This window comes from Lynx rufus, unplaced genomic scaffold (genome assembly GCF_022079265.1).
Source record: "Lynx rufus isolate CCGP_SWC_20201006 ecotype Redwood Valley unplaced genomic scaffold, mLynRuf1.p SCAF_24, whole genome shotgun sequence".
Lineage (NCBI taxonomy): Eukaryota > Metazoa > Chordata > Mammalia > Carnivora > Felidae > Lynx > Lynx rufus.
In genome coordinates, this window is record NW_025814839.1 from 12,499,763 (window position 1) to 12,519,651 (window position 19,889).

Sequence of the window (19,889 nt, forward strand, 5' to 3'; positions counted from 1 at the left end):
TTTTTTAAATTCCTGCTGTTGGGCATTTCTCAGACTGAGACAGGCGTATGTTTCTGGCCAACACTGAGCATTTTAGCCACAAGATTCCCACCAGGACCCAGAGTGGAACGTCCGGTAGAAGCAGGAGTGGTCCTGGGATCAGGGTTGCTGCGTGGTCCCCACCAGGACCGCCGGCAGGCGTGCGGGCAGTGGTGCACGTGAGGGGGCTCGTGGCCTTGTCAGCACCCACGCCGTCCTATGCCACTGGAGTGTGACTGCGAACCGCTCTTGCTGACACACACAATCACACGGAACCCCGTTAAAGTCTAAAACCCGTGAATTATTCAGGAGGTGGCATTCAGAAGCACATCCGTTTAGCCGTGCAAAGCTGCCCAGCCATGGCAGGTGGCTCGGAGACGGGTGCCTGCAGTTATAAGGGCTCGACCTTGAGGGTTTCTAGGCTGCCTGGAAGGACAAGGGAAGATGAGGGGAGCAGACTCACCCTGAGCCCTGCAGCTCCTCCAGATTGGACGCATTCCATTCAGAGCCCTGGGGGACAGATCACACAAACCCCCGTGAGTGTCACATGTCAGCCTCAGAGCTGCTTATGGGATGCACGGCGTGGGCTAGCCCTGACGGGGATGGTCCTTGTGCGGGCCCTTGGCCTTCGACAACAGATAGAACCGAAACAGGCCGGTATTGAAGCAGCTTCCCGAGGCAGTCACAGCGTCATCAGCCTGAGCGTGACGCCCTCTGGCCTTCGGGAAAGAGCAAGTTCAGAAACACCTGCACCCCCTCTTGCCACTTCCTTTCCTAAGTCCCCAGCAGGGTCCTGTCACCAGAGGCAGTGACCTCTGACCTCCCACTCAGGAGAGGGCACTTGTACACACTGCTAATTGAAAGCAAGAGTCGTTTGGGGCGCCTGGGTGGCTCAGCTGGTTAAGCGCCCAACTTCAGCTCAGGTCATGATCTCACGGCTCGTGAGTTCGAGCCCCACATCGGGCTCTGAGCTGCCAACGCAGAGCCCGCTTCGGATTCTGTGTCTCCCTCTCTCTCTGCCCTTCCCCTGCTTGTTCTTGTTCTTGCTCTCTCTCAAAAATAAAGAAACGTTAAAAAAATAATAACGACAAAAAAAAGAAAGCAGGAGTAGGTCTACCTTTCCTGGGAAGTATTTTTAAAAGGTCCCATAGTTCCACATATAAAAGGCTGTCCTGCAGAAACACCCAGAATTTGCACAGAGATTTACGTACAAGGATAGTTATGGTTATTTATAATGACAAACACTGGAAAACAACTCAGAGGTCTGACAAGAAGAAATCAGTAAAATAAACGATGATGAGCCCATATGATAGGGCACTTGAAAAAAAATCAGAGTTTATGGTGGTTAGTCAGTGACACAGGGACACGCCACAGAACGACAACAATTTAAAACAAGAAACAGGATACGGAACTATATAAATAGTATGATTCTTTCCTTTTCTCTCTTTTAAGAAGTTCTATAGACATGAAAAGAAAAAAAAAAACACAAATGGGAAAATAAATATACCGGAACGTTCACAGTGACTACATCCAGGTTTGTAAAATTGGGAACGCTTTTCATTTTCTTCTTTAGAGTTTCTCTTATTTCCTTACCTTCCATAACATGTTTTGATTTAATACCTTGTAGAGCAGACTAAAACACAAACCCTCCATTTCGGAGAGTATGAGGAACATAGAAGGGGAAGAAAAGCAAAAGAAAAAACTATCACTTCGTTCTTAGGAAATGCGAACAACGTGGAGTCAAAACAGCAAAAGACACTCCCCCCTCCCAAGTCTCCCTAGAAGCTTCTTTTCCCAGGAAGGCAGGCCCCTCAGGACGCAGGGGCTGCAGGGGGACCAGTGAAGCTGGCATCATGTGGGTGCTAGCTGGATTTCTGTGCTGCAGGGAGAGGCTCAAATATAAAAATTCCTTTAGTATCTCTCATGGAAAAAGTGACATAAAGCATCAAACCGCACCGAAAAAATAAAGAGAGCTCCACTAAACGTGTGAGCACCCTCTTGTTGTGATCACCACCTAGTGGAGGGACAGCCTGCCTTCTGTTGTTTTCCACCAGGAAGAACTACCAGCTTCCCAGGGAGATTAGAGCCCAGCGCTGCCTGACAGCTTTCAAGATACAGGCTTCAAATCCACATATTCACATACGTTTTAATACGAACGTTAAACATATACATATGTAGCGACAGATATAAACAAATTCACTAAATACATCCGTATTTAACATATTAAGTATATATCACGACACATGCATCTGGGGAACTATTAAGAACTTCTTGTGGGCAGAAAGCAAAATCGGTCATGTCTTCAGCAGCCAATGAACTACCTCCACTTTCCCAGGAAGTGACTTCTGCTCTGACAACGGGTCCCATTTCTTAGTGCCTACAGAAACCGCACTCGGTGCTTTATATGCGTCTTTTACTTCATCCTCATAATGATCCCTCATGGTACAGAATGAAGGAGAGAAGCCAGAGAGACTCGGTCCTGGTCACACAGCCACTCAGGCTGGGGAGTGGGAACTTGGCCCTGGTGGGTCTGATTTTCATCACACTGCATTGCTTCTCTAATTTTAGCAACATGCCTTCCTCTATAGTCTCTCTGAGAGGCTCTGGGAACTCGCCAGTTGCCTTCTATGGAGATTTACGGCATTAAGAAAATCTGAGCAAGAGACGGAGGTAGGGAGATTCCACCCCGCCCGCGCCCATTCCTTCAGTGGGCCTGGGAGCGGTGCACAGAGCAGGCTTCCGGACAGAGAGGGGAAGCTGGGTTTTGGGTGTTTGGTCTGTTTTCCCTACTGTTTCTCACGTCTCAGGATGCCGAGGCATAATCCTGGGGTTTGGCGAGCATGCTCCCTCTAGTAACTGGGGGTTCTGAGCCCGCACACCGTTTGGAGGGAACTGGGTGGGGCCTCTGTGTTAGTGACTGAACACCAAGGATGGAGAGAGTCTGAAAACTGCTGTCAGTGGACTATGCCAGAGAGCCTTCAAACGACTCCCCATGGCTCAGCTGGGAACCACCCTTCGGACATCTGGCTCGAGTGCAAACTCGTGGAGGCCAGAGTGATGGGGTCTGAGACAGGAGTTTCCAGAAGAGTCAGGACCGAGGTGCCAGTAACTCAAGTTTGCTCCCCTTCTCTGACCTTGCTGCAAACTCCAAACAATCAAGGTCCCGTTGATTTATGTTCCCCCAACCAGACCCTGCCGGGTGCTGTGCCTCTTACGAGATAAAGATGGTCAAAGATGAGGGAGGGTTTGTCCATCTGTCCCAAGATAAGGAGCATCTCGTTGTCTATGAATTCCTTGAATTCTTTCAAGTTACAGTTCATCTGCGTCTCTAATTCATTACGGATCTGTGGAGTGGAAAAGAGTAGGAAAGTGTGTTGTTATAAAACAAAATAAAACAAAACCACAGTTGTCCACCTCCAAAGCAGTAAAGTCACAACTTACACTGTGCTTGTTTTCAGAAATGATCTTTGGTTGTTGGCGAGTTGTTTTGTTTTGATCCCAGAGTAAGCACGCACGCACACACACACACACACACACACACACACACACGAGCGCGCGCGCAGACACACACACGGGCAGGTGGTGGGAACGCAGGCTACTCAGCCTCAAAGTCAGTCTGACTGGGAAGAGTTGATTATTTTATACAAACAAGCAGATTCCCCTGGGATCTCTTCTTTTTGAGTTTAAGGCACATTTTCACAATTAAGTATCAACTATATCACAGTCAACCCATAAAGTCAGTTTCATCTTGCTCCGGAAGGCATCACAATGTGACTTTTTATGTGTCTTAACTAATAAAACGATGATGCGTGCCTTTTTAAAATGGCCACTTCAACCCTTTCCTTCTGCCTGGTTTAAGCTATTATTATTATTTTTTTAATGTTTATTTTTGAGGGAGAGAGCGAGGGAGGGGCAAAGAGAGGAACAGAAGATCCGAAGCAGGCTCTGCACTGTCAGCGCAGAGCCCGATGTGGGGCTCGAACTCATGAACTGGGAGATCATGACCTGAGCTGAAGCCAGACGCTTAACTGACTGAGCCACCCAGGTGCCCCTAACCTACTATTATAATTCATCGCATTCCTTGAACAAAAAGCAACCCGAGAAAAAGAAAAAAGTGATCCAAGAAAACATTCAAAGGCAGATGGGAGGCAGTCCAGGGTTTGTAACTCGCTGGTAACTGGTAATCCTGAGATAAGAAACGAGAGTCTGCTGTATCTCAATAAAACACAAGGCAGAGGAGAAGGCCTTAAGAGGGAAATGTTGGGGTGCCTGGGTGGCTCAGTCGGTTAAGCGTCCGACTTCAGCTCAGGTCACGATCTCGCGGTCCGTGAGTTCGAGCCCCGCGTCGGGCTCTGGGCTGATGGCTCAGAGCCCGGAGCCTGCTTCCCATTCTGTGTCTCCCTCTCTCTCTGCCCCTCCCCCATTCATGCTCCGTCTCTCTCTGTCTCAAAAATAAATAAAGGTTAAAAAAATTAAAAAAAAAAAAAAGAGGGAAATGTTTTCTCAGTGCAACCTATGGGTCTCATGGAATTACCATCAAAGGTCTTATAGGTTCAGAGAGGCCAGGAAATTGGTACGCAGCGTGGCTGGACTCGAACTAGAATGGGACTTGAAGGCCTGCGCGCTTTCCGCTAAGCTCCGTGGGAAAAGCCTCTGAGAGCCAGTGAGCAGGTGCTGGACCCGCCTCCGCTATGGTTCGGGCAACAGGACAAACGAACACTGCGTGAGCTCTGGCCTGCAAAGGGAAGAGCTCTCTTACTTCTTTTGAGGTCACGTTTTCCAGATCCTGGCTCATCATGATGCTCCGGAGCTTGGCTTTGATGAGGCGCTCGGTCCTCTCCCCTTCAGTCGGCCTGGAAAGGAAGGACATTTGGTAACACACACAACGAGAGGGGGCCTGAGACCAGCGTTTACAGGAACCCCAGATGCTCCTGGGCCTAACGAGAACATGGCCTGGACTCAGAGAACTACCGTCTCGCTGTGCATGTTTTGGGGGAGGGGGGAAGGGACAGAGAAGTCCGGCTCTGGGTCTAGAACTCCCGTGGGAGTCCACAGAGCGGTGAGCAGATGGAGCGCACAAGCGACGGCTGGAAAGCAGATCCTCACTCAGGTCTGCAGAGAATCACTCTCAAGGCCAGATGCTGGAAGCCCCAGGGTGGCGTCCTGCCCCCCTCTCCCGCCACCCCACTCCCCAACAACCAGACCCTTCTGTCTCTGCTTGAATGTATCTGGGCGTGACGACAGCACTGTGTCCAGAGACAGTCCAGAGTTCCCCTTGTGTCCAGCTCCCGTGATGGCCTTCTAACGTGGAGAATCTACACGTTTCCCAGTAACTTCTACCCATCAGCCCTGGTTCTACACAGACCAGGATAATTCTTCCACAGGACGCCCCTTTATGTATTCAAAGGCAACTAACGTTCTCCCCAAACCGCTCATAATCTGAGGCCTCATGGAATGTGGCTTCTGGTCCTCTCCTCACTCAGGCTGACCTCTCTGTCCATGGCCCTCTTAATGCAGTCCCAGAGGGACATACAACTCAGGGGGAGGACAGTCCTAACCAAGACAGAAGGGCCACTTCCTTCTGGACCCAGACTTCTCATTTAGTGTATGTGGCCTCAGGCCACCTGAGCTCTGTTGGAGGCCACCTGACATAGGCCACTCGATCGTGGCCTCTAAGGCAGGCTGCCCTTGGCCAGTGCTGGTGCAGTTGTATTTTAGGATCCCAGGACAATGGATCTATAATACTCCTAGGAGTACAGGGAAAGGCCAGACCCCAGGGCACTGCCCAAGAGCCAGTGACGCACGTGGGCCGCAAGTTCCTCTGAGAAGCTGACAGGAGTTAGGGAGCTGTGCCCCAGAAATGCATTCACGCTGGAACCCGTCTCTGATGTGAATGGGGGGGGGGGGGTGGTCACACCATCGCGGAGCCAAAGACCACCCACGGGCAGCAGGTTAGGGACCCCCGCGCGGAACGCTGGTCCTGGGAGAGGTGGCCCTCGGTCGCCGGACTGCAGGGCAGGTGTCACCTCGTGCAGACTCCGGGTCGGCCGGCGTGGGCAAGGCAGCGCCGCACTTACTTGTCCACAAACAGGGCCGGGGAGTCGGGCCGCGTGGACTCCAGGTCCTGCATGGCATTCCACTCGTTGATGCAGCTCTGATCGGAGCTGATGCAGCTCTCATAGTAGGTGGCCCAGATGAGAGCCACGCCGCCGGGGAAGTAGTTGTGTCTCCGTGCCACTTCGCAGGCCTTGTGAAGGACCTGCAGGGCAGACCTGGGGTGAGGAGGGGGGACAGGGTCAGGCCCGGGGGAGGCACAGGAGTGCTGGGCCTTCCCCTTGACTGGGGGCCGAGATCGGGGCCGAGTAGGGGGCGATCCCTAAAAGACTTCCTACCGGAGTCAACCCTGCCATGTACCGGGTTCCCGGGGGGACACAAGGCAGCCCGAAACCTCCGGATTAACACGCCCAGTCTCCGTGACACAAGCTTTGAACCCAAGAGTGGATGGGACATCCTTTGTCGTGCCCAGCAGGGCAACAGTACAGATGTTATCGCCCGCCCAGGCTGGCTCACGGAGCCCTTCACGCTCCATTAATTCCCAAGAATGAAGATTTATTTCTGAGGCTGTGGGGATACCCTGAATTTAGGAGCCACCTCGAAGCCTAGGAGGCTCCAAGCAGGAAGGAGTCTTTAACTAACAGCGGAGACCTTTTACCGCATTCTGAACGATGTACTGTGGAACCCTTTCCCATCAGTGTTATAATCGCTTCAAGGCTTAGGTCTCTCGGGGGAATGAGGTTCTGGAAACTCAGGTTAATACAGGAACGAAATGAAGATGGGGTTCGGGAAGGAGTGGCGTGGAAGGAACAACACGGAAAACGTACACAATAACGGTCAGCTTGGTCCCTTTTCTAAAACTCTTTTTATGAAAATCGAGGCTGAAACTTTCTCAGTGGATGGGGTGAGTTGGGCATTGACGAAGAGTGGAAGCGGGAAGCCCCGGAGGGGAGCAAGAGTCCTCGGAGACGGCACAGAAGCCACTGCCGTCTGGGGCACGCTTCCCAGACACGCCCGTCCCGTCTCCAGGCTGCCTGAGGAGATGGGCTGGAGCCCCACATTTGCTACATTTAGTTTTGCTCCTGAAGTTCTGGAAAAACATGGGGGCCTATTTTGTACTTGCCTGTAGAGAACGAGACAAGAAACGATCCAGGGGCACCAGGAACATCCAGGACGTGGAGAGAATTAGGATTTTGTGATTTTCCCCAGAATGATCCTGAATCGGGGGTGGCGTAGAGTAAGGGACGAGGTAAAAACGAAGCACCATATCGATTTGTGGCCCATGGGAGAATTCTGGGTAACTCTTGCTGGCCCAGAGGAAAAAAGTAATGACCCTGAAACACTGGGGCAGAACCCTTCTCCTCAGACCCCACCGGCTTTCTCCTGAGTCTTTTCCAGATTACTGGAGAGAGGCACTGTTGTGTTGAGTCTGCTGCACAAGTGGTTTGTGCAACAACCACCCCCCCCCCCCATGAGGAGGGCTCTCAGATGCCTGCGCCGGGCTGGGAGAAGCGCTGGACACGACCCGTTTCACCCGGTGCAGACTTTACCCACGGCTACGTCATCCTCCAGGCTAAGCGTGCACGAGGCCCTGCACCCTGCGTCCCAGGGCAGAAAAGGCCCCTGTGAGAACACGCTCCCAGGACTCCCTGGCACAACATGGCACTCTGTCTGTGCTACGGCCACCTCCCTCAATAGACTTTAAACCCCACGAGGACAGGAATTATGTTCTGTTGTATGCCCTCCCAGATGCCCGCTGACTGGCAGAGTGCCGTTCCCTGGATGGCACAAGCCGAGTGTGTGCCAGGCCCGAAGGACAAGCTAATCTGTGCTGGAATGACATTTGGACAGCCGGAACGGCAAAAAGACAACCCCATTCCTAACCGGCTAAAGGGCCTGAATAGACATTTCTCCAAAGAATGTCCAAATGGCCAATAAGCCTACGAAAAGATGCTCAGTAGTAATTAATTAGGCAAATATAAATCAGAGCCATAATGAGATACCACTTCACACCCCTTGAGCGGGCCATCATGAAAAAATAAAATAAAATAACGGGGCACTGGAGAGGACGTGGAGGAACTGGGACCCTCGTGCACGGCTCAGGGGGGATGCAAAATGGTGTAGTCGCTGTGGAAAACGGTTTTGGTTCCTTAAAAAGTTAAACACAGCATTAATGTGATCTAGAAATCCCACTTCTAGGTACATACTCAAAAGAACTGAAAGCAGGGACTCAAACAGATACTTCGCCAGTAGCCAAAAGGTGGAAATAACCCAAATGCCCATCAATAGATGAAAGGATAAACAGAAAAATAGTGTCTAACCACAGACGGGAATAATATTCAGCCTTAAAAAGGATTCAGACACGGGGGCACCTGGGTGGCTCAGTTGGTTGAGCATCTGACTCTTGATTTCAGCTCAGGTCATCATCTCACTGTTCGTGGGTTCGAGCCCCGATGTTGGGATCTGAGGTGACATCGCAGAGCCTGCTCAGGATTCCCTCTCTCTCTGGCCCTCCCTGCTCGTGTGCCTGCTCTCTTAAAATAAATGACCTTAAAAAAAATTTTTTTTTTTTTTTTTGCTACAGTATGGACGAACCTCGTCAACATTTTAAGTGAAATAAACCAGACACAAAAGGACAAAGAGTGTATGATTCCACTTGTAGGAGGGACCTGGGATAGGCAGAGTCAGAGAGACAGAATGTAGAAGAGAGGGTACCAGGGCCTGGGGAGAGAGGGCATGAGTGTTTAATGGGCACAGACTTTCTGTTTGGGATGAAGGAAAAGCTCCAGAAATGGATGGTTATGTTTGCACATCATGGATGTACATTGAATTGCATGCTTAAAATGGTGCATTTTATGTTATGCACATTTTGTGCCACACACACACACACACACACACACTCACTCACATGCACACGCACGCACACACCTAAATGAGCCTTAAAATCGAAGGGGGTCTTTCGATTCATGGTGGCAGCTAAAAAAAAAAAAAAAAATTTCAAAGGCGATGTAATTCTCTAAAACCACACTTACCACATGGCCTGGACAGACACGGGCTTGAAGACGTGCATCCGTCCCGCTGTGCTGACGCTGAACCCACTGAGAAAGACAACCAGAAAAGAACGGAACCGTGGTGAGATACTGGACCCTGTACCCACAGCGAGACGGCAGCTCGAATGGACACCCTGAGGACAAGTGCGTCTTGTGCTTCCTGATAAGGGACTACCAGCCCACTGCATCCAATAAGGGCAACGGTAGGAACAAAGAAAAAGAAAAAGAAAAACAAAACGAACATTTGCTTCCAACCCAGCTACGTGAGGTCTGTCAAAAACACAAACCCTGGCAAGGGCAACGATGCCATCTGACGCCATCTCGTTCACGGTCCTGCCACCGTCCCAGCAGCCCACCGCGGCTACTTCCTGCCCCACATGTGCCATCCGTTACTTTTGCAATTGCATGGGAAATATATTCACGGAAGGCAAAAGGTTAAGAAGGAAAAACAGTAGAACCATAATCCTATCTTTTCCCCCGCCCCCCCCAAAAAGTCACATTTTACTTTTTCTCCCCGAATGCTAACTATGAGGCAAGGTAACTTTTACCGTTGGAATCTCAGTGGAGGGATAAACTTCTACTCCGCTCCTTTCCACTCATGGCAGAACCCGCGTATTTCCCTTGGAAGCAAATGTATGTGGGACCCGGATGGCTCTTCGTCTCTTGTTTACCTGCCCAGGCCAAACGGAAGGGTTCCTCCTCTGCAGCCCCCCAGAGAGGCACCTGAAATGCTGCTCCGCCTGCCAGCTGTCTGTCTGTCTTTCCCGGCACCCCCACAGACCATGGGGCTCCTGCTGTGTCCTTTCCAACTATGAACTTACAGAGACCAGCTCCACCTGGAGGGCACGTACTGAGTATTCATCTAACACATGCAGGTAAACGTATGAATATCAGCTGCCTGCTGCTCTTGAACTTCATACGCAGCGGACCTCCTGTAAATACCCTTCCGTTGCTACTTTGTGACCCAAATGCCCTTATGCAACGCCAAAACGTCCCCTTCCTTGTGTGGCTCACTAAGGGGCATGCTGTTTCTCCCGATGTGATGAGCACATCACACATGTGACCCTGTGGATGATTACCCAACAATGCCCAAAGTAGCTTGGTGTTTCAAAGTCCACAGTGGAAGGATTAAAGAGATCTCCTTACCCATCTCCGTCGAGGTGGATTTTCGTGTCGCTCCACAGCCGGAGAACCATCCCGATGGTACAGCTTTTACTACTCGGGAGGAAAGAGCAGATGCCTTGGAGTTAGGATCCACCTGCCCAAGCACGGTCTTCCCTCTCTGTCTTTACCCCGCCTGGCCAGCTGGCAGGGGGAAACCACCACCTGACCTGGGTCTGGCTACTGTATGTGTATCTGGGAGAAGCTCTCAGGCTGTCCGCGTACAGACCGCTTGCCACTGGATTCTAGAAGACGGAGCCCGGGATGGGCCCTCACCAGAGGGGGTCACCAGTGACCTCTACTTGGAGATAGTCACAGGGGACTCTGACCTCACCGAAGTGTGGGTGGAGCACCATAAACACCAGGTCTCAGCTGTGGCTCTCAGGGAGACAGAGAGCAAGCAGTTGACCTCACGCCCATGCTGCCGCAGGGGTGAGGCCGCCAATGGCTGGCACACTCCTGGCACAAGGCCACACGCGCTCCAGAGGACGCAGGCGAGTGGTGGCAGCCAGCCGGGCCTCCTGTCCGAGGGTGGCGGGGGTGGGGAGGGTGCCAACACCATTACTGGAGCTCATTTCCGGGCCTCTGTTTCTGTACCTTTGTACAGCTGCGCTTTAAAACCTAGCTTAATCTGCTTTTGTTTTGCTCACCCCACCAGTGAAATGACACTTAATGACTTTGGAGACAGGCGCCACTGAAAAACACAGAGGGAAAGAAAGGGCTTTATCAGAGGGTCCCCTTGGATTATTATGAAAATTCTTCAGGCGTTTACAAAAGAGTCTGCTCGTGACAGACCGCTGTTGCTGCCAAGGCCAACTCCGACAACCTCCAGGGATCTAGAATGCTCGCCTCTTCTTCCACTTAGTCACTGCCTGGGAGTGACATGATGCTCATGTGACTGTAGACGGGGAGCTCTGAGCTCCCTGAGACCCCTCTTCCCTGGAGCACTGGGGACCGTGTGGACCCCTTTTCCACCCTCTACTTCTCTGTCTTTGGGGAAGGCAGTTTCCAGCCCTTCGTGTCAAATTAGACTAAGCCTTTTGTGTTAGGCAAATTCTCAGGCCCCAGCCCTGCACTCCTACCCGTACCTGATCGGCTAATTATATTTCCTTTGTAGAGCTGCAAAATACAATTTACGCCCAGTCCCGGATGGCCCAGGAGCTACTTGGCTGTATTGGTGCAGACTGGCCCCTCGCAGTCCCAAACCGACATGCGGAAAGCCCAGGGTAGAGGGGGCCCTGGGAACACATGGCCAGGCCCGGAGTCGAAGCAAGGGCAGCATCTAAGCTGGCCTCTCCAAATCACAGAGACAGGGAAGAGCCTAGTGAGTGCTGTGTGCGCGGGGCCAGGTCCATGGAGCACTTGCACTCAGGCTCTTGCCCTACAGTCAAGAGCACGAGCAGGGACCATGACATGACCGTAAAAACTCTGCAAATTCCTTAACATGCCCCGATCTGCTATTCTGTGAGTTCCCAGTCTTACAGGGACGGACAGTCAAATTTCTATAGCAAAGGAGGACCTGTGCACTTGCATACACGGGAAGTGGGGTCTTAGAGGAAGAATGACCTTGAAGGATAGAGTGGGCGGGGGCAGCTGCCTGAGAAGGCGGTGGTGTCAAGTCCCCGGGGCCCGGCATAGCAGGAACAGAGGAGCCAGCTGGGCCAGTGCAGGAGGAACTCAAGGGAACCGTGGAAGTCCTTCACGAACTGCGCGAGACCAAGGGCAGCATGGCCGGGCGCCCCCACGGCACTCCAAGTGCCCCGGGTCCCAGACAAAACATCATGCATGACGGAACCTGCGGGTGGCCGCTCCGCTCTCCCGAGGGGGCACATGGATGGCTCTGAAAGAGCACTCGGGAGCTGGCAGGGCCGGTCACTACCACGTGTTCTCCCCTCTAACACCGCACCCGCACCAACCCCCTGGGAACCCCCTGCAGGTGCCCCTTGTGGGCAACACCCATCTCTTGCTCTTTTTTTTTTTTTTTAAAGAATAAAGAAGCATAATCTCAAGTCAGGGATTTAAAAAATAACAGGCGTATCATGCTTTCGGCAGGGCCAAAAGCTCCGGTAAGGACCAGGGCTTTGCTTTCAAGCCAGGATCGAGTCAAAGTGCCTGGTGCTCTGTCAGCGTGGAAGCCGCAGAAAAACGCCCAGTTTCCAGGCCCCGCTTCCACACACCTGGGCGTGCGCGGGGCGGCTGCTCAGGCCCAACCACAGGAAGGCCCACTCGGTGCCCGTCCCCCTCTGACCGCCTGCTCACCCTCTGCAGCCACCTGACCCACCTCCCCGGCCGCAAGGCCCCCCGCACCAGCCTTGGGAAGGCCTGTCTACTCCAGCCGCCAAGGATGACGTGGAAGGGCGTGCGTACATGTCCAATGCTACCGTCACGGCCTCCAGGCTGTGTGGTGGGAGAGCAGAGGCCGGGGCTCTCTCACCGATGTGGCTCCGGCACCCGGCAGGGCACTGTGCACACGCCAAGTGCTAACAAATACAGATGCGGTTGAGTCTATGAACGAACTCACCAACAACAGGGTGTACAGGAGAGCTGCGGCCTATCGAAGTGTGGGGTCTACACTGCAGGTCTGCAGCAAAAGTCCCAATTCTGAGGCCCTGCTCCCGCCAGGAGGATGGCCTTGGGGTAACCACGTCAACCTCATGAGCTGGATTCCTCACTTGTAAAACATGAATCAGGGCGACCTACCCCACGGGGCAGTTTAATGGTTCGAGGAGACGCTGAGGACGTGTTGTGGCAACTGCACTGTGTTCCCCCACGGAAGCAACAGAGCTGGCTGGCAGGAGGGGCAGACCTGGCAACTCCAGAGGTCTGGGCAGAGATGAGGGGCACATTCCACAGGGAGGCAGGTTCCGGCTCAGGGCTGGAGAGCGTTACTGGAATGGACCACGCATGATGAGGGAAGACCCGGAAGGAACTCGGAAAGGCGGGCATTATAATCGCTGGAGGAGTAAATGTAACTGCAACACCGGGGCGCCTGGGGGGCTCAGTCGGTTAAATGCCCGACTTCGGCTCAGGTCACGATCTCACAGGTTGTGAGTTCAAGCCCCATGTCGGGCTCTGCACTGACAGCTCAGAGCCTGGAGCCTGCTTCGGATGCTATGTCTCCCTCTCTCTCTGCTCCTCCCCCCACCTCTCTCCCTCTCTCTCTCTCTCTCAAATAAAGAATAATAACCACAATACCATTGGACACGAAACGTCTCTTTGCTTCACCACCTTGCCAACAATGGCCCACAACACAGAGCGCAGCCTGCTTCCGAGAGCACCTGTCTGGGGGTCAGAAGTACCGGGCCGTCTGGCCTTCAGGGGGGCTCCTCCCAGCTCAGCTCCTAAGACCCGTCGGGCTACACCTGCTTCCAGATCCAGACTTCCCAACCAGCCCAAGGCCACAGACGCCAGCTCACACTTCTCTCCCAAAGTGTGCCACACAGAACTTCCTCCTAGTGCTATCACGTACCGGGAAGAAGGTCATAGAAGAAAACGCCCTCCGTCTCCATTCGTGTACTTGTTAACAAGCGACAGGGTCCTGGTCACTCTAACGGCAGCTCTCTCAGGGAACAAGATGTGACCGCACAGCTGCCACACCGTTCACTGCTTCTGTGGCTTTTCCCTTCCTCCCATCGAATCTGCCTTCAATGCGCTTCAAACGCGCCCCTGCTTCACCCCGACCCCTGAACCGGCCCTGCTGCCCGCCTGCCCTTGAAGACTCGGTTCGCCATCGCAGGCCGCGGAAGGCCTCTGGCTTGCCCCCTCCGACCCCACCCCTCTCCTGTGTTTCCACAGCCCCCCCCCCCACCCGAAGCATCTCTCTGTCACTGAGCCCACCACCCTGCTTTCTGGTTATGGCTCCTTCCTCCCTAAGCTTCTCGACTCTCTGGGGTGGGGAACTGTGTACGGCTGTTTCTTCACGCATCTGGCCCGTTGCCTCATAAACAGGAGAACGCACGCACTTTCCTTGGTGGGTGAGAAGATTGAAAATGAATAGCGGGAACCCATCTGAGTCCAGTTCTCACAAATCCAGGTTCTACAACGATCTCACACATACTCATTTATCTTAGATGCGAGAAGAGCCGTTGACACTCATCGCACACGCATAACAGGGTCTATGATGATACAACTAACCTGGCCTCCGGGTATTGGGAGGCTCCAAACCTCTCTACAAGCTTCTGACCAAGGACCCGTCAACAAGGACTTGGGATTCCACTTGGGATAGTGATACAGGGTGAGGTGCTCGATATGATGCCTTTCACTCCCGCACTTCAACATGGGACCCTCTGGAGGGCACCCTCCCTGCCTCACTGGGCTGGCTCCTGCTTGTCCCTGGGTGTTCACCACAGCTGCCACCTCCTTCAGGAAGCCTTCCTGGCTAAGGTGCTCTCTCCTACAGTACCCGGATAGTACCCGGTGGTAAACCTCTAAGCCCAGTGTAATTTTCCTTAGACCCAGAGCTGAGAGCGGAGGCTGGATCTAGCACGGTGCCCGGCACACAAGAGCTGAATGGTGTGGTCTACGGTTCCACGTGCCTGGTCACCCCCACCGCCCACTGCCCATCACACACCCCACCATCATCTCCATGGATACAGGACCACGGACGCCTTTCTCCAGCAGCAGCCCTTGTCCCCCCACCGCAGAAGGGAAGCAGCACCCACCAGACTCACCTCTCCTTACTGGAAAAGTCGACTCCCAGCAAGATGCTCTCCTCCGTGTCCTGGCGCCCGCTGCTGTCTACCACCACCATGTACCGGACCCGCTCCGCCCAGGCGCTCTCCAAGCGCACGGCCTAGACGGGCAAAGACGCTCTCACTGGCCTGCCTTTCCGGATGGTGGCCCCTTCCGTCACCAAATCAACACCAAGGACTTTTGTGTTCTACCTTTCCCCCTGTGAGTTCAGGAATTAAGATGAGATTCTTAATTCTCGTGCCTTGTTCATATCCATGCACGAGGGACAGTGCTTGGCTCGGAGGAAATCCCTCAAAGTCGCTCAAGTGGGTGAACAGATAAAAGTCCAGAGACTGAAAATCTCAACCCAGCACAGACTGACCCCGACACCTAGTACATCCTTTCTCCGGACGGTGTGGGTGATGGTGAGCAAACCTGGCTTGGGCTTTTGTGAAATATGGGGGGAAGAATTTGCTGCAACACAGAAATGCCCCGCCTCCCACTGCTCGTGAATAATTCCCTACCAAATCGCACGATTAAAAATTAAAACTTGCCACTCTCGTCTCTTCTTACCAGCTTGATCCGATCTTCACAACGCAGGAGGTTGATCATTATTTGAAGATGTTGGGGCAGGTCACCTGTTGGACCAACAAAGAAAGTTTTAAAAGGTCGCCCGCCCACCTGCAGAAACCTGCAAGACGCTGATGATGTTAAGGGCCTGGGAGAAGACGGAGAAGTCAAAATCCCTCCACCTACACCACACGGAACCGTCCCAAAGACTAAGAGGCTCAATTTCTCTTACTCCATTCCTGAATGTTGCTCGATGAGGGTGGGGAGATCTAGCTGACTGCCATGTTTTTAGAAGTTGCTTTTATATTCTAAAATGCTTGCAATATGGGCTCTTTAAATACAAGATGTAAAAAGATACAGACAAGCCTAGAGGGGAAATGTTATCAAGTTCAGGGGCGACTGGGTGGCTCAGTCGGTTAAGCGTCTGACTTTGGCTCAGGTTATGATCTCAGGGTTCGTGGGTTCGAGCCCCGACTTGGGCTAAGCACCGACAGTGCAGAGTCTGCTTGGGATTCTCTCTCCCCTTCTCTCTGCCCCTCCCCTACTCTTGAAATAAAGAGAGAATGAGAAAGAAAGAAAGAAAGAAAGAAAGAAAGAAAGAAAGAAAGAAAGAAAGAAAGATAGATGTTAGCAAGTTCAAACAAACGTTCCTGTGCAGGATGAGGGAGCAGGAACTACAGACAGGGCTGGGGCAGGGGATCTGCTAAGAGTTGGTGTGAAAGAGAAAGGTCTGGAGGTCATTTTTCCTGTTTAATACTCTCCTGCATTTTCCATAAGACAGAGACTCCTTCTACAACCTGGAGAGGAAGCAAGTCAGGTGACTACAGACAGCAGGTACTTGTTGGGTGTCCAGAAAGACAACGTGAATTGACAACGAGCACCGTCACTGTCTCTTCTCTTGCTAAAAGTTCTGTCCTTGACAGCCGTTCCCAGCCCTTCTTCCCTGGTGCCCACACTGGCATCCCCCCAACCTATGAGATGCTCAAGGAGGAGCACGAGGTGGCTGCTCGCGGGGCGCCCCAGAGCTAGGCCCCCGTGACGACCACAATGATCAACACCCACAGCAAGACCTCCGTGCCTGACCACACCGTCTGGTCCCTGTGCCGCCTGGGTTTTGTGTCATTCTCCTACTCCCTGAAGTCTGGGGACCAGAGGATGGCAGGTGAGTGAGTGGGGGGCCCAGGCCTTCGTCTCCACTGCCAAGTGCTTGCACATCTGGGCTCTGGTCTTGGGCCTCCTTCTGATCATTACACTCACTGTTGTTTTCGCCCAATGATGATCACCCAGGCGATTTCAGCGATCATTAAAGGTTATGGAGGCTACTAGTGGCTGCCTGTGGCCTGAGGCTGGCACCCGTTTTCGCAGCAGTTTGTATACGCATCACTCACTCTACAACTGAATCCAATAAAGCGTTATTACTTTATAAAGGCAGTGATCCAGAGCTTCCAGCTTCTCCGAGCAGCCCAGGGCCCAGGTGGTGCCTCCGGGCTGGAGCGGAGGGAGCGAAGACCCTCAGAGCCGGGGAGTCACCACAGAGTCTCCACAGACACAGAGGATCAACACAGCTAAAAACAAGCCGTGTGTTCCAGGCACAGGGCCCCTAACTGAGGTTCATAATCAGTGAGTAGTAAGTGGGACGCTGACACAGCTCTCTTCCCAGCTGGTACATTTCTGTTAATGTTTCTTTCTGAAGGAAAGGCTCATCTGCAAAGATGCTGATCTACCAGAAAGGACGAGTAACTCACAGATCTGTATTAATTCTGATTTGTGCAACATCCTGAGAAACAGAGTTATCTTTAAAAAGAAATTAACCTGTAGGTCACAACCAGAATCCAAGAAGGATCAATACACTGGATTTGTTTCTTTTTTTTTTTTTTAATTTTTTTAACGTTTTATTTTATTTTTGAGAGAGAGAGACAGAGATGGAGCACGAGCATGAGCATGAGCAGGGGAGGAGCAGAGAGAGAGGGAGACACAGAATCTGAAACAGGCTCCAGGCTCTGAGCTGTCAGCACAGAGCCCGACGCGGGGCTTGAACTCACAAACGGTGAGATCGTGACCTGAGCCGAAGCCGGACGCTCAAGAAACTGAGCCACCCAGGCGCCCGCACTGGATTCGTTTCTTTTGCAGAAGCATCTTTCACATTGTAGGGCAGGCTGAAACATATGATGTCCGAATCGTACTTCCTTCCTCAGGGAGGACTCAGGTCGTTAGAAGCTTGCCCCCTTCGTCTGCTCTCCCCGTTACAGGACTGTACTGTGTCAAACACCCCACACCGGCACTGCTTTCCATAAGGGTTGACTGGCAGGTGACAGGTCACATTAAAAGAGGACAACGTGCTCCCATCCCCCTCCGTCTACAACAGCACCCCTGCCTGGCGTGGCCCCCACGCCCCAACGGCACGCAACCACCTCAGCTGGTTCTGGGCTCGCCTGCACCCCAGCACCACCCGCTCTGAGTCACAGCACACAGAGGAAAGCAAAAACAAGCCCCTTTGTCTGACGTGTGCCTAAATGAAAGGGGCATTTTCCACATAGATAGGCTCCTTTCAGCGGGACCTGCCTGTGGAGATGTGGACTTGCTGACCGACAGAACTCCCAGCCGTGGTCTGCCTTCCACACACTGTCTCTATACGCTGAAGTGTTCACTCAGCACTTGCAAAAAGATCAGAGAACATAAGCCTTAAGTATAGGCCCCTCGCAAGTGCCTCAGCCTGGGGACCGGCTGACACGACCGGAATGACCTTCGCATGGGCAAAATGAACCATCATTTGTACTCCGCTCTGCGTGATTACTGATGGGATTGTGGGTCTTCCAGGGCACTTGACGGTAATTCTAGAAAAACAGGAATCAACGTCAAGTCCAGTCTGTGCCTGCCCCAGGGTCGTTTACTGAGACAGTCATGGTCCCTCTGCCTTCCTGAGTTCATCGGTCATTCCAGACCTCGGGGGCAGAAGAGCCACCAAGCCTGTGGCTTTCTTTCTACTCTCCTGTACGCTCCAGAGATGCAGGAACCAGCCGGACTTGGGGTTTTTACGTGGCTTTGCACCTCCTTCCCCAAGCTTGCACACAGTACGGAAACACTGTTTGAATCAGAGGATGGAGACATTTTATATGGAGAGTGAACAAAGCGGGAGCATTCGCTCTGTTGTAGGTGTTAAGACACGAACAATGGTTAAATTCCTGACAGGGCAGAACCGTGAGCAGGTTCAAGAAAGAGGGTTCTGTTTGCAGGGTGACCGTCCTTGCTACCGCGGTAGTGACAATCACAGCTCCAGACACAGAGCACCCACAGGGACGGATGGATGTTACATGCATACATTTCACATTCCATGCTGTGTGAGTTACCGGTATTTGAGGCCCGTTGTAAAGATCAGGCAACTGAGGGTCAGGAGTCGACCGTGACTGCTCAGTAAGTTGTACAACTGGGATCAGAAGCCAGGTCTATCTGGCTCCAAGACACGTATTCTTGCCCCAAACCATACCGCCTCCTTGTGCAGGACGACTATTTTCTGAGCTTAAAACAGACTCAAATCTTGATTCCGCATATCCGTACGGGGAAAGTACTGACTGGGCCTTGCTGTTTCTGTCAACTGTAAGACACGAAATTCGAACTGAAGCACTTGGATCCAAAATGAGGCTGGAGGACTCGAGGTTGGAGACAAAAGGATCACAGAGACAAGAAAACTGGCTGCAGCTGCTGGCTGCTTTCGAGGCCTTCGCAGACGGCATTGAGGCATGCGCTGCCCGTCCGAGAAGCGCCCAAAGAGGCCGTGGACCCGTTACAAAGATGCACTTGTACACGGAGGTTTCTGATTCCTCTTTTAAACCGCCTTCGGTTTCAGAGTTAAGTCACCTAAGAAAACCGGTCTTATTGCCATCTAAGCATTTCTTTTTCGTATGCTGTTGCACCTAAATGAATACTGGGTTTGATCCCCACTTTATCACTTCCTGTCTACTTTCAAAAACCAAATCCACTGTTCAATAATAAAGTCTTCTCACCCCCCAGTGCCTTCCAAAGACTCATAAAGAAATCCTCCAAATGAAAGCTTTCCAAATGCTCGGGGAAATGACCAGAGTCCTCCAAGTAGGTACACAGCATCCCAAGGCGGTTATTTCCAAGGGGACAACATCTGGCTATCACACGCACTGGTGCCCTTGTTAAAAAGTCCTACTGCAACTTGAAATCTGCAGTTAACTGATAAACCGGGAGTGGGAAATCTTTGCATCCAGATGGAACGCACTGCCGACTGCCTTACTGCTTCCGTAGAAATGCACGGCCAAAGGGTCACTGGCTCCCAGAGCCACCTGGAAAACACGCCTGGCCTGCCCGCTCAAGAAAAGAGCTTCTCCCATGCAGCAGGCG

General features: G+C 52.4%; 1 protein-coding gene across 6 annotated transcripts in view; it reads right to left on the bottom strand.

The window, feature by feature from the left end:
• The window catches only part of SSH1 (slingshot protein phosphatase 1), a 69,543-nt gene that overhangs the window by 19,582 nt on the left and 30,072 nt on the right, over positions 1 to 19,889 (bottom strand). For 4 of the 6 annotated variants that reach the window (XM_047088189.1, XM_047088187.1, XM_047088190.1 and 1 more), the window contains 8 exons: positions 15,528 to 15,592; positions 14,954 to 15,075; positions 10,269 to 10,337; positions 9,105 to 9,170; positions 6,096 to 6,290; positions 4,778 to 4,871; positions 3,234 to 3,362; positions 482 to 528 (listed from right to left, as the gene is read on the bottom strand). In XM_047088189.1, coding sequence (XP_046944145.1) covers positions 482 to 528; positions 3,234 to 3,362; positions 4,778 to 4,871; positions 6,096 to 6,290; positions 9,105 to 9,170; positions 10,269 to 10,337; positions 14,954 to 15,075; positions 15,528 to 15,592 — 787 coding nt within the window. Of the gene's footprint in view, positions 1 to 481; positions 529 to 3,233; positions 3,363 to 4,777; positions 4,872 to 6,095; positions 6,291 to 9,104; positions 9,171 to 9,670; positions 9,772 to 10,268; positions 10,338 to 12,983; positions 13,333 to 14,953; positions 15,076 to 15,527; positions 15,593 to 19,889 lie in introns of those variants that run through there. The other 2 variants (XM_047088192.1, XM_047088193.1) reach the window with 2 other exon arrangements.